Raw genomic sequence first — 16,767 nt, forward strand, 5'->3', positions numbered from 1 at the left:
AGTTTAAATTGTTTTTTTTTTAGAGGAAATGAGTCCAAATAATGTACCAAAAAATGGTTGGAGTCACTAGTTATGCATCAAAAAATATAAATATCAAATTCAAACCCATTATTATTTCTGATGATAAAAGTAACCAAAAATAGAATTGTGTTATTTATTTCTTGTTCGAAGGTTCATTGAATGGATGGAAAACTCAAAACTACTAACTCAAAACGGTTTATGAAGAGCTCTGCTAGGAAGGGAGAGAAGGAACTACCGATGGCTTTGCCCTCCACTTGTTCATTATACGAATTATTGTATAGAAAAATATTTTGTGACATGCAAAATCTTATTAATTTAATTATTTCTCGGATATTATCGAAACCAGTACAGGAATGCTTCGGAATAAAAAATGTACGTCGAAAGGAACAAGAATTTCATCTTCACTTAAAATTAGATTACTGACTTTTCAAATAAACTGTTATCAATCAACCAATATAAGCTTTATTGTCATAAGAAATCGTGTTGACAAAGCTGTAAAAAAATGAACAAACCATAATATAGTAACTAGATTTGACAAAGTACAAATAAATAAATTGCAATATCAAAAATTCAAACTCAAATTTACATATACATCGATAAAATATTAAAACTTTAATATTAAAGCATGTTAAAAAAGGACACAGTATATTTAAAATCCCTCTGCTAAAAAGTCTCCTATTTCATAGTAGCCTTTTGCAACAAGCAATCTTTTTACGCTTTTTCGGAAAAGCTTTTTATTATGTATATTTAAGAATTCCTCACAAACCACTACAGCTAGGAATTGTTTTACTTATCTTCTTACCAGATGTTATAATTTTTTACCAGTAGAAATGAGACGTGTTATTCTGGGTGGCAACTCATTGGGATTGGTTAAAAGTAGGATCAAAAAATGTATTATCCTTCAAAATAGACAGCTTATTTATTGATGGTTTGGTAAATATTAGAAATTAACATATCCACTTATATACGGTCCTTTATTTTTAATCTTGATCTGTGTCTTGCTTTGGTGTAGTACGGTAAAAACAGTTTTTCAAAGGACTACAAAATACAGTAGGTCTTTAGTTTGGTATTCCTGTTATAAAAATGTTTTGTTGAATTGTTTGATTTTTGTTTTTTTTTTATTTTGATTAGTTTTATGAGCTTTAATTTAATTTTTATGCATTGCAAATAGCATTGCAATTGCAATAGATTCATAGTTTAGATGTTTGTTTTGTTTTGCAATTTAGGTTCATATTAGGGCGAAAAAAAATAGCAGCAAGTCCTCGCACAGCGTACTAGCTCCTGAGGGCTTGGGGCATTATGTATTTATTGCCGAACCAATTATATTGCATTTGAAAATAAACATTATTTATTATTATTTTGAATCTCTTTGATATCTGAAGGCAGTTGATTATACACCTTTTTACCATCGAAAGTAAAAGATTTTTTAAAGATTATTTTATTGATTGATATTATCGTTTGATTTGGGGCTTTATATTGACACCAATCTTCGATACAAACAGCATGTAAGTAAATGTATTCAATTGGGGTATGCAAACTTGAAAAGGTTGTTTCCATCTAGGCATTTACTTTCGATAACACAAAAAATAAACTTATGTGATGCACTAGTGCTGAGTCATTTTAATTTTGCTGACGTAGTGTATGGGCCATGCTTGGATCAACCAGATAAAGACAGAATACAACGGGTTCAAAAATCTTCTTTACGATTTATATACGGTATTCGTCGCCGCGAACCGGTAAGCTACAAACTGCGTGCCAATCAAATGGCTCTCTATGGAATGTCGAAGGAAGTTACATGCTGCAAGTTTATTTTATTCGGTAATTCATTCTTATTGTCCCTCGTATTTGACAAACAAAATTCGATTCCGAACTATAGATGTAAAATTACCGGTAATTTAAAAATCGGTAATATTACCGGTAATATTGGTAATTTATTTAAAAAAAACAGCTTTTTAACTACGTAATAGAGTGGATAATGGTAAGTCATCCTCATCATCCCCAACCTCTTCATCTGATTCTTCTTTCTCCTTGGTTAATTCAGTCAAGTCTATAATTTCGAAACCGAGATCTTCTTTTTCAATTTCTTCCTCAGAATCCTCAGTTGCTTTTTCTGTTCTTGAATGATCTTTGTTTAGTAAATTATAATTATGGGCAATATAGGTTAGTTTTGCGGCTGTGACGATGGTAAATTTAAAATGTCTACAGCCAATCTACTTATTTTAGAACTGGAGCAAATTCCTGCCCACCAAACATGCCCAGACATAGATTTTTCGCTGGAAATAACGAATTCCTTAGCAAAAAAATTACCACCTTTAATTTTGTACTGTGCAAGTGCTTCCATAATAAGACCTACTTCTGTGAAGAATATTTTGGATGACGCCTTGCAGTTTCATAGATGAACTCCGTCGCAACTAAATTTTCAGCTTCAGTTAAATTGTTGCGTACGGCACGATCGTCTTTCGTCCTTGCGCCTCGCGCCAGTAAAGCCAAGTAGAGCTGGGCGAATAGCGAATAAATGAGAGTATATAGAGTGAAAAGAAACCCCAATATTACCAATGTTACCGGTCTTGCAGTAATATTACGTAATATTACCAAAATTACCGGTAATGTTACCTCGGTAATATTACCCTTTACATCATTATTTCGAACGGATGTTCATTCCTTAAATTTAAGGCATAGAGGATTAATCTCTCTGCCGCTGCACACAAGGTCTTTTTACGAACGATCTTTCTCATTTAACATATTATATATCGTATATAACCAAATTCCTGAAAGATTCAAAAAATTCATCATTAGGCGGATTTAAGTTTTTTTATAAGAAATTTTACAAGAAGAGAATGATTCCCTGTTAAATTTTTATCGCATTCATTTGGCACTGAGCGTTATTGTGTTGTTATAGTAGTTATTATTACACTAGTAATGTAAATATACATATATGTGTATGGCGTGTGTGTGGAATAGTATAGGATTATGTTATGAGTATTATAGATAATTTGGACTTATTATTTTGTTTTTTTCTTTTTGAGTTTTGTAATTTACTTTACACAGGGGGTTAAACCTGTATCTTTTTAAAATTGTTTTTTAACCTCCTTTTTGCCAATTTTGTAAATAGATATAGTTTAAGATGTTAAATAAACCCGTTAAATAGTATCATGTAAACAGTGGCAAATAAAAGACTTTGTATTGGTAAAATTACATCATTAGCCCTTCTTCTGCTATATTCATGTCTTTCTGTTACATTGCAGTAGTTTCTATACTTTTTATGAATAAGACAAATTGACTCCACAACGAATAAAGAAGGCAGAGTTAAGATTTTGTGTGAAATGAAAAGTTTTGTCCGCCAAGTCTAAAAACTCCCCAAAAGAAGCGGCCCTCCCTCCATAAGAGCTTCGCTATTACAATAATCCAAATTCGTTTTTTCTCGTAGAACAAAGAGGACTGGTTCAACAACCGCGACGAAATGCAAAACTTCGACAAGGCGTCGTTTCTCTCCGACCAACCGGAACACGACCGACTCTTCCTCTGGCGATTTCTCGAGTCTCAAATGTTCGCCACCCTAATCGACAACAAAATCTTATCCCAATGGGACGAGCGCGACAATAACCTGTCGATCTTCGACAATCGAATAAAATTACTGAGACAACGTTACGGGGGCGAAAATCTACTGAGATCGATCGCTTACGAGCCCTGCACCATCGTCCACGAAACGCAAAAGTTGTTGGAGAGGCGGCTGCAACATCCGGAATTCGAGTCGCCGCCCCCGAGGGAGATTATGAACGTGAAACCGACGATAAGCAGACAGTTTCCCCTGTTGAATAAGGATATATTGAATAAAACCCCGGTGGTTAGTAAGGGCAGTATACCGAGGGCGAGGGAGTTGAGGAAAGGGTTTACTTTTGGTAAGCCGCCCTTGCCCCACGGCGAGAAGGGCGGCAAGAGTCAAGACGTTTCGCCCGCCCTACTTGCGCAAGCCAATTGGACTTTTGTGGAGAAATTGTTGGCGGTAAGTGACATTTTTTATATAAAAGGTGAGTTATTAATATTACACAAAAATTTAAGAGTGTATGTCCAAAAATCCTTATAAAATGCCGAAAATAATAAATAAAACTAAAAAGTAAACTTCAAAAATATATTGTGGCGTATTTTTGTAAACGCCACGGCAGCTTTTCGTCGAGTAGGCATTGGCTGAGTAGGTATTCAAATAAAAATTGGACGCCACTTAATTTTATTATTCATATAATTTTTTAAGGAAATTTAGTTATGAATTATAATTAGTAAAATCAAGAAAACCTAATTATTGCCTTTTTTATCGAGTCTTATTGATCATTTATCCTCTTTTTTGTTATAAAGTAAATGATCGGGGGAGATTTGCTCCGTGGCGTCTTCCCCAAACACAAGGGGGACGCAATTGTATAATTGTGTCTATGAAGATGCGGTGCACTGTATAATTCTTCCCTTGAAGAACCAATTGTAATCTAATAAATGAAACACATTTATTTTCTAAATATGTACATCTATTAAGAGTCACAGGAACTTGGAATAACAGTAATTGGGTAGACTTAAATTACCACTTTTTCCGCTGTCTCTATAAACTGTCTCTAACCACTTGTACTAACTCTACTTTATTTACGCTTGCTACTTTCACTGATTTTATTACACTCGCTAATTTCATTCCTTAAAAAACTAACAACTGTTTACTTATGTTTATAATTCTAGGTTAACAGTTACCATACGTCAAGTTCACACCAACTAACGACGACCGGGAACGTTTTTATGTAATTAGTATAATACGAGGCATGTCCAGAAAATAAGTGTACTAAATTTTTATAGGTTATAATTTTTTTTATTTGAACAAAAAAATATCTGTTTACATTAGTACATATCTAAACTATTTTTCGACATAGTCACCATTCCTCTCAATGCAGGTGGTGTACCGGGGTATCAGTTTTTTGATGCCCTCCTCGAAGTAGTTTCTCGCCAATCCCTTCGTCCACTTCTCCACCTCCTCCTTCACCTCCTGGTCGGTTGAAAACTTTTTTCCACCCATGTGCAGCTTCAGGGAGGTAAAGAGGTAGTAATCTGACGGTGCTAGGTCAGGGGAATGCGCAGGATCAGGAGGGTCCTAAAGGTCCTAGAGGGTTAAATGGGAGGTCCAGGACATCCCATTTAAACGAGGCGAGCAGGTTTTTCGTGGCGTTAGCTGTGTGTGGTCTGGCATTGTCGTGCAGCAGGCAGACTCCCTTTGTCAGCATGCCTCTCCTCTTGTTCTGAATTGCCCTCCGTAATTTTCTTAGGGTCTGACAGTATCTTGCAGCGTTGATGGTCTCCCCTTGAGGCAAATATTCAATAAGAATTATGCCTTGACAGTCCCAAAACACGGATGCCATGATTTTCTTGGATAAAATTGTCGTTTTGAACTTTTTGGCAGAGGGTGAAGAGGTGTGACGCCATTGTTGAGACTGCCTTTTGGTTTCTGGTGTGTAGTGGGCAACCCAAGTTTCATCTCCAGTAACGATGGAGCGGAGAAATTCATCGCCATGCAGTGTGTAGCGTCTCAAAAACTCTTGCCCGGCCTCAACTCTATTCAATTTGTGTTGGTCTGTCAGCTGTTTTGGGACCCACCTCGCCGACAGTTTCCGATATCCGAGGGTTTCTGTGATGATTTCGTGTACCAGAGATCTCGAGATTTGTGGAAACATTGCAGAAAATTTATCCACGGTCAATCTGCGATCGTCACGGATCGCATTTTCGATTTTTTCCAAAATTTCTTCAGTCACAATTGAAGGCCTTCCGCTCCTCTGATCATCATGCACAGATGTACGACCATTTTTAAACTCGCGACACCACTTGAACACACATAGCTTTATCACCATATGCAGTTTGTACCTCATTACAAACCTCAACCGGAGTTAATCCAAGGATTGGATCTTCCAAGAGACTCAGGAAAATACCGGACGGGTTTTGCTGTTCTATATCATTCCAGAAAATCCACCACAAGCGGAATAAAACTAACTTAGTTATTTGGTATTATCTTTACCAAAATATTTAAAAAAAATAAGAAAATGAGGACAATTTTTCTTGCAAAATTAGGTAGAATCCCTTAAGTGGCCCTTAAATGACACCAGACTGGTGAAAAGTATGTCATCATTGAAATTAGTTTGTTGAGGGCGCATCTGAACAAAGGAGAGTTAGACAAATAGTTTGAAAAATACCTCGAGATGCTAAAGGTTGATTTATTACGCAAAATATAAGGATTAACGTTTATATTTAACTCTCCTAAGGACTCTATCACAGTAGTTTAAAAAAAAATCTATGTTTATTAAAGCGGAAATTTAGTATATTTACAAACTTGCGTTGTACCTTTTCAACTTGGTCAATATACTTGTGATAATACATCGGATTCCAAACTACTGTCGCATATTCTGTACCTTTAGGGGGTCAAACTTCGGCAATAAAATGCAAAGGAGGGTAAAAGAAACATTAAAAACTAATAAAGAAACACGGTATAATGGTTTGTGAGTAATGTTGTCCTTTTTTTTATAAATGGAAAGATGGAAAGTGACTTACCACTAAAAGACAAACATCCAGCTTGGGAAACTAGCCAAATCCTTTAATATCGGTCGATCGAGGCTAATTAAATATACTGATAAATACAAGGAAGAAAATTGCTGGAAGAAAAGGGAAAAACTTTATATCAAAACCATGTGGACCAATGTGACATAATTATTTCATAAAGGCACAAATTCCAAACGATTATGTCACTAGATTACCTTCTAGGCAAAGCTTACATAACAAAAGGAACACATTTTAAAGTGTTATTGGTCGATTGTTGGCCAAAATTTAAATACACTCCTCTACCTTCAAGTTTTTGTTATTGATATAGTGGCATTTTTGTAATCGTTTCCAGTAAATAAAATATTACCATTTGTTAAATGTTAGTAAGTGACCCATACCTATATTGAAGTTCACAGTGACTTTTCTATACTTGACTGTGGTATCTGCGATCTCCCGATTTAAACTCATTAGACTTTTTCCTCTGGGGTCGTTTAAAACAAATAGTTTCCACTACTTCAGGAAGAAATAGGATAGTGGCAAGTTGCGTAACAATTCGAAACACAGCAGGCATTTTTGAACGAGTGTAGTAATCAATGAAGTTGGAGGGCAACACTTTCAATAACTTTTATAACCTCTACTGCTAGTTTGTGTTTTATGTTATGTTAATCGCTTTTCATTATTGTAAAAACCTTTTGATTTTATAAGAATTAAATTGAACAAATAAAATGGTTGTTTTCATTGTTCTATTATATAAAGACTCAAAGTGTAATAGGTGACTACCTCTATTAGTGACATCAAAAAATTTTAATTTAACATCTTCAACCTCCCTATACCCAGTTTCATATGGTGATTCTCGTTTACTTTCAAATTATTTAGACAAGTTGAAAATGACATTAAAATTTAGTTTATAGGAAGTTTTTTCAATATTTTGACCCAAATAGTAGGTACATATTTAATATATAAATTTTCGGGCAATATTAATAACTTACCTGTATAGTATCCGAGGGTGTACTTGACCATCCTGTATGTTATTTCTATGATTAAGTGCTTTCCTTTGATAGACATTTTTTTAAAAATTACCATCTGTCCCTTTGCCATTAAGATCTACTATTACAAGCTTTATAAAAATTTTAATATTTTAAAATCTTGTAAACCGATTATAATGATTTTAGTGTCATATGAAAGCCAATGAATTTCTTTAGCGAAAAGGTCCTTACAAGTTTCCTTGTAAATACCACTCACCTGGAGTTATTGAGTAGTTTTTCAATTGATTAAAAAAATCTTGAATATGTCAAAGGGTTTACAAAAATCCAAATATTTTTAAAACTCGTCAACCGATTTTATTGATTTTGATTTCATATGAAAGCCGATAAGTTTCTTTACCAAAAAGGTCCTTACAAGTATCCTTGTAAATACAACTCACCTGGAGTTATTGAGTAGTTTTTCAATTGACTAAAAAAATTTTGATTATGTCAAAGGGTCTACAAAAATCCAAATATTTTGAAAACTCGTCAACCGATTTTATTGATTTTGATTTCATATGAAAGCCGATAAGTTTCTTTACCAAAAAGATCTTTACATGTTTCCTTGTAAATACAGCCCATTTGGAGTTATTGAGTATTTGGTCAAGGAGAAAAATAAACTCGGTTAAAATCTCACAAATGTCTAAATCCAATCCTGGTTGAAGAACCTAATTTGCTGTTAAAATTCTTGGTTTTTCCAAAAAATGCTTATCTCTACATTTGTGAGACTTGGACTTTGACTTTATTTCCTCCCTGTTACATATTAATAAAGTCTCTTTCAGAATAATGGATGAATTTGTTGAATAATTGAAAGAAGTCTTGATTCTGTTAAAGGCTTTACAAAAATCCAAATACTATGAAAACTTCCGAATCTATTTTATTGATTTTGGTTTCATATGAAAGCTGATGAGTTTCTTTACTAAAAAGGTTCTTACAATTTTCCTTGTAAATACAACCGTTTCTGAGTTAAAGCCTTTTTTCCCCCAGTCCTCATACCACAATAACACCAAGAATATTGCAGGGATTTGTACCCAAGGCATGCCAGAAATATAAAAATACAACAAATCCCTCAATTCCATCTCTTTAAACGTGCTATAGGATTAAAATGGCAAATTTAGTAAGGGGTCTAGTGTACCGAATCCCTTATAAATTATACCGCAATTCCTAACTGATTTATTCATTCAAATCGCCCCTTGTAGGATTGCAAATCCAAAACGAAACGAATGCTGTTGGCCAAACTGGGGGCCGAAGGGGTCACCCTGTCCAGTAACCCTTCGTCAGACAGCGCGGGGGCTGTGGAGGAAAATACCCTGGTGGCCGCCCTATGTGACTTCCTGGAACGCGTGTGGTCCCACGGCCTACAAAGAAAACGGGGCAAATCCGCCCTGTGGACCCACCTTTTAGCCTATCAGGAAAAGTATCAGGATTTAAACAGGAAAGACAACAATTATTTGTCTGCCGGTAAGATTTATTATGCCTGGAACATTCCCGATAATTCCCCAAACTATGATCCGCAAATTGTTTTTTTTTTCACGATTTATTTTCAGACGTTTTAACTACGGACATGGAAAACTGGCCCGGTAGCCCCGGTAACGGTAAATCCGAGCTGCCGGACCTGCCGAACTCGATTTTCTTCGACTTAAAGAACGTGCAGTCGATGCCCGACGTGAAAACCGGCATCGGGTTCGCCCGGGCGTGGGTACGACTCGCCCTGGAAAAGAAACTGTTGTCCAGACACCTGCGCGCACTACTCCTGGACCAGGGTTTACTAAAGGAACTGTACAAGCGAAACGCCTTTTTACGATGCGAAGAGGAAAAGGAACAGTTCCTTTATCATTTGCTCTCGTTGAACGCGGTCGATTATTTTTGTTTCACTAGCACGTACCCGACCACGGTGGTACCGTATCGGATTTTGATCGTGGCGAATAAAAAGGGGGCTTATACGTCGGCGAACGTGTGGGTTGTACTGAGCGGTACTTTGTCCGAAACCCATCGGTTCGAGGTGCCGAAGAACACGTTTAATTTTGAGTATAGGCATAGGAACCTGGGGGTGTTGACCACGTTACGTATCGGCCATGACAATAGTGGGTTGTACGCCAAATGGATGGTCGATTATATTTTGGTGAGGAATGAGGTTACCGGACATGTATACCGGTGAGTATATATTTAATTTTATAGTGATTATTTGTGCTTAAGACATCCTCCAAAAGAATCCAGGAACACTTACGTTCCATGATTCTTTAAATCTTGTCACAAGTAGGACACTGGGACATACCCGTACTATCTAAATCCTTAATAATAAAAGTACTTATAAAACCACCCTGTAGATCAACAAATCTTTCTCTACTACTCTAAAACTCTCTTGTTTCACGCAGATTCACTTGCGGTAGATGGCTAGGACGCGGTATAGACGACGGTTCCACCGAACGTCTCCTGGTAGGCACCCTGATGTTAACGAAAAAAGAAGAGGAAGAGATGCGCTCGACCGGAAGTTTGGGACGTAGCACCCCCCGTAGCCGCTCCCCCGCCCCCTCGCCCAGACCGGAAATGAAGGCTTCCGACTTGGAATATATGCTCGGTTAGTAGGTTTAATTGGACATAATACAGAATCGACGCTTTTTTTTGATGTAAGTACTTCTTTTTAATTTGTTGGCGAAAAGGTGTCGGCTCTGTATACGTTTGTCCACTAAAATGGGTCGCTGCATGGCGGGTTTATTTAAATTTTCATTTTCTGGTAAGGTTGCGTTCGGATTGCAATAGATTTGGTGCCGACCAATGGGCAATTAAGGCACCTGATCTGTAATAAATCCATTTTTTCATCCGTATCTGCTACTAACTGTAATAGTGCTATATATTCCATGAATATTGGTTGAATGGTCCACGTAGAACCTTATACATATTATGTTATATGAAAATTTCCTAATTTTAACCATAACTCAACCAAATTTGCCCTAATTTTGACCAAATCTTGGACCCAGAATTAAGATTTTACCCTCAAATCCATCCTGTTTAATCCCTTTATTTGGATGTGACAAATTTGTGAAAATATTCAGAGTAGTTCCTGAGTTATGATCCATTATGGATGCATAGAAATCTTGATGTTGCTGTATGTCTCAAAACCTTCGAATTTAATAACTTATGGACCTTGATGAACAAAATTGCCTGTTACTCAAAAAGTTTTTGAGGTTCAAGAAACGTTCATATATGAAACTCTTGAGAAAGAAAACCCCTTGTCTTTGGCTAAAACCCTTTTAAGAATATTTCGATTATTTCTTGAAAATTTTCTGGAGAAAAGTGAAAATTTCCTAGAAAAATGTACAAAAAAAGTGCCTCAACTAAAACTGCCCTAACTTTTTAAATTCTTAAACCAGAATCATGTTTTTACCCTAAGAACAATCCTCAGAAATTCCTTTATTTGAGTGTGGAAAAATTATGAAAATCCTTAAATTTTTTTCTAATCAGTTAAGGTATTTTTTTGCGGTAAACTGTCTAGAAGTATCAAAATATCCTTCAAGTGCCTGGACGAATGGATAAATTCCTCGATTTCCCTTTTCCTAAATTGAAAATGCCTGGAAGGATTAGAACATTTTACTTGTAGAAAAGAAGCTCCAGGCAGTAGAGGTTTGGTTGTTCTTTCTCTTTTCAGCTGCCTGCAAAAGTGAATAAAAATTATCATTTTTGAAAGAATCATAAATTACTTTTCCCAGGCAGTTGAGGTCTGTTTTTTTGGTAAACCATTCAAGAGAATCAAAAAAACACTACTTCAACTGCCTGGAAGTATCAATAAATTATTGCAAATGCCTGGAAGGATAAAAAAAATTCGTTCCAGGCAAAACTGACGTTACTTTCCATATCTTTAACCCAGAATTAAGATTTTACTCTCAAATCCATCCTCAGGAATCTCTTTATTGAATAATAATGAAAATACCTAAAGTGGTTGCCGAGTTATGATCAATTATGTCTAATAATGCATAGAAATCTTGATATTGCAATAGTGTTTTAAAAACTTCCAATTTGATGACTCTTGGACCTTGGTGGACAAAATTGTCTCTAACTCAACAGATTTTTGAGGTACAAGAAACGTTTATCTATAAAACTCTTTGGAAAGAAACCTCTTTTTTTGGCTAAAACCCTTTTAAGAATATTTCGCTTATTTCATGAAAATATTATCAGGAAAAGCGAAAATTTCCTAAAAAATGATTCAAAAACAGTGCCTCAATTAAAATAGCCCTAACTTTCCAAGCTTTTAACCCAGAATCATGTTTTTATCCTCAAATTCAACCTGGGCAATCCCTTTATTTGAGCGTGAAAAAATTATGAAAAAACTCCAGTTTAATTGTTAGCAAGTATTTTAATTCCAAGCAGTTCAATGTATCTTCTCAGTTAATCAGATGTTCCTGAAAGAGTCTTTTGAGTACATTTTTTACCCATCTTACAATAATCACTCGATTCTAGTTTTAAGGCTAGCAAAAATGTCTTTATTTATTCCAGGCAGTTGAGCGTATTTCCTCAATGTTCAAATTTGAGGACTCCTGAACCTTGGTGGATAAAATTGCTTGTAACTCAAAAAGTTTTAGAGGTGCAAAAAACGTTCGTATATGAAACTTTTTGGAAATAAACGCTCTTTTCTTGGCTTAACCCCGTTTAAAATAATTCAATTATTTCATGAGAATATTGTTAAGAAAGTAGAAAATTTCCTAGAAAAAAGTGCATCAATCAAAGCTGCCTTAACTCTTTAAATTTTTAACCGAGAATTATGTGTTTACCCTCAAATCCATCTTCAGGAATCCTTTTATTTGGGGATGAAAAAATAATGAAAATACCTAAAGTGGTTCCTGAGTTATTATGTGTATATTATGTGTTATTATGTGGTTTAAAATATCCTACTGCCTGGACGTATTAATAAATTACTGTAAAAGCCTGGAAGAATCAGAAAATTTTAGTTGTAGAAAAGAATTTCCAGGCAGTAGAGGTTTGGTTGTTCTTTCTCTTTTCAACTGCCTGCAAAAGTGAATAAAAATTATCATTTTTGAAAGAATCATAAATTACTTTTCCCAGGCAGTTGAGGTCTGTTTTTTTGGTAAACCATTCAAGAGAATCAAAAAAACACTACTTCAACTGCCTGGAAGTATCAATAAATTATTGCAAATGCCTGGAAGGATAAAAAAAATTCGTTCCAGGCAAAACTGACGTTACTTTCCATATCTTTAACCCAGAATTACGATTTTACTCTCAAATCCATCCTCAGGAATCTCTTTATTGAATAATAATGAAAATACCTAAAGTGGTTGCCGAGTTATGATCAATTATGTCTAATAATGCATAGAAATCTTGATATTGCAATAGCGTTTTAAAAACTTCCAATTTGATGACTCCTGGAACTTGGTGGACAAAATTGCCTCTAACTCAACAAATTTTTGAGGTACAAGAAACGTTTATATATGTAAGTAACTCTTTAGAAAGAAACCTCTTTTTTTGGCTAAAACCCTTTTAAGAATATTTCGCTTATTTCATGAAAATATTATCAAGAAAAGCGAAAATTTTCTAAAAAAAATTGCCAAATAAATGCTTCGACCAAAACTGGCCTAAATTTTGAACTCAAAATTATGTTATTACCCTCAGATCCAGCTTCAACAATCCCAGTATCGAAGGGTGAAAAAAATATGAAAATCCTTAAAGTGGTTCCCGAATTATGATCAGTTTTGTCTAACAATGCATAGAAATCTTAAAGTTGCAATAGTGTTTTAAAAACTTCAAATTTAATGACTCCTAGACTTTGGTGGACAAAATTGCCTCAAAAAGTGTTAAGAAATAAAAGAAACGTTTATATATGAAACTCTTCTAGAAAGAAACGCCCTTTCCTTGGATAAAACTTTTTTAAGAATATTCCAATTATTTTATGAGAATATTCTCGATTCGTAAAAAAAACCAAAACTGTCCTAACTTTTTAAATCTTTAATCCAGATTCATGTTTTTACCCTTAAATCCATTCTCAGGAATCCTTTTGTTTTGTAGGTAAAAATTATAAAAACACTTAAAGTGGAATTATGGTCAAGTATATTTTATAATGCATCTAAATCTTGATGTTGTAATAGCGTTTCAAAAACTTCAACTTTGATGACTTTTGCACCTAGGTCGAGAAAATTGCATCTAACTCAAAAAGTTTGTGAGGTCCAAGGAACGTTCATATTATATGAAACTTTTGGGAAAGAAACACCCTTTCTTTAGATAAACTCGTTTTAAGAATATTCAGGAGAATATTGCCAAGAAGGAAACATTTCCTAAAAAAATTTGCAGAAAAAGGGCCCAAAGTAAAGCTGCTCTAACTTTCAAAATCCTTGACCCAGAATCATCATTTTTACCCTCAAAATCATCCTAAAGTTGTTCCTGAGCACTAACTGTAGTTTAACTGCTAGAAAGTTATTTTGTACTAATTCCAGGCAGTTGAGTGTTAGTTACTTAGTTAGTTAATAGGATGTTTTTGGAAGAATCATCTACATAAGTGCATATTTTAACCATCTTACAAGGAGCCCTTGATTCTAGTTTAACTGCTAGCAAAAATTTCTTTATTCATTCCAGGCACTTAAATGTATTCTTCCAGTTCATAGGGAGTGCTTGGAAGAGTTTTTTAACGTATTTTACAGAAACTGTCTGATTCAAGAAGTTTAACTGCAAACAAAAATTTTATGATCATTTGAGGAGCGTTTTTTCAAAACTCAACAAAAGCAAAAATGGCCAAATATGAGTTACACATATTTATAGATGGTTTTTGGGGTCGGCTATTGATTGGTGCACTGAAAATACAGCAAAACGCAACGAACACCGCACTATAGCCATTTAAAATTTCAAAGGTTTTGCAAAACTCAATAAGATCAGACCTGCCTTCCCACAGTCGCATAAATAGATTGTTTAACGGCCTAATTTGTTAGTTCTTTAACATTAAAACGCGGAATACGACAAACATGTCACAGTTACTGCAGGTGGGCGGAAGCATCGCAATAGTGATAAAAAACAGAAGAAAGAAACAAGAAGGATGCACGTTTAGTCGAGAAAGCAAAAATGTTGCCAAAGTATAATATGGTAAATACTAAAAAAAGGGACAATATTAAATCACTATTGGAATGTGTGGATATACCTGAACATGCCAAGCTATTTTATCAAGATGTGATGGCAGCAGCAAGAAACAATAAAGGCGACGATGAAGACAACATAAATAAAGAATATGAGGAGGATGAAATTATTGTTTAGTTAAAACAATGTTAATATGTAAGTTGTTGAGTTTTGTAAAAACTCGAGTTTTTTGCTAATTTTTTTAAAGAAATTAATGTTGTGTTTTATTTCATACTTATGACTAATATTATGTACGTAATAAAACACGTTTAAATTCTTAGCAGCATTTTTTAAATCCCAGCAGTTAATTTATAAATCATAAAAATGCGTTTCCTGAAAAATCACTTTTTTTATCTTGTTGAGTTTTGAGAAAACGCTCCTCAATTATATCTTATAATGCATAGAAGTAGTGCATAGTAGTGTTGCAATCTGTGTTTTAAAAACTTTAAAATTTGATGACTCCCGGACCTTCGTGGACAAAATTGCCTGTAACTCAAAAAGTTTTCGAGATTCATATATGAAACTGTTGGGAAAGAAACACTCTTTCTTTGGATACAACCCTTTTAAGAACATTCGAATTACTTCGTGAAAGTACTCTCAAAAAAAGTGAAAATTTACTGGCAAAAATTGCAAAAAAAGGCCTGAAGTCGTTTTATTTGGGGATGAAAAAATAATGAAAATACCTAAAGTGGTTCCTGAGTTATGTGTAGTAATGCATAAAAATCTTGACGTTGGAATATGTGTTGCAAAAACACATGGATGTTCTTGAAAAGGTCTTTTGCGTACATTTATTAATCGTACTGAGAGCATGAGGGTCCAGTTCAACTACCAGTAAGAATTTCCTAATTTCTCACAGGCATTAGGCGGTTGAGTGCATTTAACCATCTTATAAGGAGCACTTTGTGTCCAGTTTAGCTCCTAGCAAGAATTTCTTTATTGATTTCAGGCAGTTGTGTCCAATGCCCAGGAAATGTCTGGTAGAGCATTTTACCAGTAGAATCTTCGAGGCAGTTGGGTGCGTTTAATCATTTTACAAGGAACACCTGACTGCTAGAATAGTGTTTCAAAAACTTTAAATTTCATGACTCCTATACTTTGGTGGACAAAACTGCCTCTAACTTAAAGAGTTTTTGAGGTACTAGAAACCTTTATACAGGAAACTCTTCGGAAAGAAACGTCCTTTCTTTGGAGAAACCCTTTTAAAAATATTCGAATTATTTCATGAAAGTATTCTTGAGAAAAGTGAAAATTTACAAAAAAAATTGCCAAAACTAAATTTGTCCTAACTTTTCAAATCCTTGACCCAGAATTAAGATTTTACTCTTAAATCTACCTTAGGAATCTCTTTATTGAATAATAATGAAAATACTTAAAGTGGTTCCCGAAATAGGAATCTTAATATTGCAATTGTGTTTTAAAAACTTCAAATTTAAAGACTCCTGGACCTTGGTGGACAAAATTGCCTCTAACTCATCGCATTTTTGAGGTACAAGAAACGTTTATCTATGAAACTCTTTGGAAAGAAACGTCTTTTTTTTGGCTAAAACCCTTTTAAGAATATTTCGCTTTTTTCATGAAAATATTATCAGGAAAAGCGAAAATTTCCTAAAAAATTATTCAAAAACAGTGCCTTAATTAAAATAGCGCTAAGTTTCCAAGTTCTTAACCCAGAATCATGTTTTTACCCTCAAATTTGAACTGGGCAATCCCTTTATTTGGGCATGAATAAATTATGAAAATACCTAAAGTTGTTCCTGAGCACCTAACTCCAGTTTAATTTCTAGCAAGTATTTTTATGTTAATTCCAGGCAGTTAAATGTATTTTCTTAGTTAATCGGATCTTCCTGCCTGGAAAGGTCTTTTGTGTACATTGATTAATTGTACTGAGAGCATGAGAGTCCAGTTCAACTACCAGTAAGAATTTCCCAATTTCTTACAGGCAGTTGAGTGCATTTAACTATCTTATAAGGAGCACTTTGAGTCCAGTTTAGCTCCTAGCAAGAATGTCTTTATTGTTTTCAGGCAGTTGTGTCTAATGCCCAAGAAATGTCTGGTAGAG

The 16,767-nt window shown here is 34.7% G+C and overlaps 1 protein-coding gene across 1 annotated transcript in view; it reads left to right on the forward strand.

Annotated features, from left to right (window-relative positions):
- LOC126741015 (DENN domain-containing protein 5B) overlaps positions 1 to 16,767 on the forward strand; it is a 35,932-nt gene that overhangs the window by 11,019 nt on the left and 8,146 nt on the right. The window contains exons 10-13 of the mRNA XM_050447271.1: positions 3,449 to 4,024; positions 8,798 to 9,059; positions 9,146 to 9,752; positions 9,974 to 10,176. Of these exons, the coding sequence (XP_050303228.1) occupies positions 3,449 to 4,024; positions 8,798 to 9,059; positions 9,146 to 9,752; positions 9,974 to 10,176 (1,648 nt within the window). The remainder of the gene's footprint in view (positions 1 to 3,448; positions 4,025 to 8,797; positions 9,060 to 9,145; positions 9,753 to 9,973; positions 10,177 to 16,767) is intronic.

The sequence above is a fragment of the Anthonomus grandis genome, chromosome 10 (genome assembly GCF_022605725.1).
Source record: "Anthonomus grandis grandis chromosome 10, icAntGran1.3, whole genome shotgun sequence".
NCBI lineage: Eukaryota > Metazoa > Arthropoda > Insecta > Coleoptera > Curculionidae > Anthonomus > Anthonomus grandis.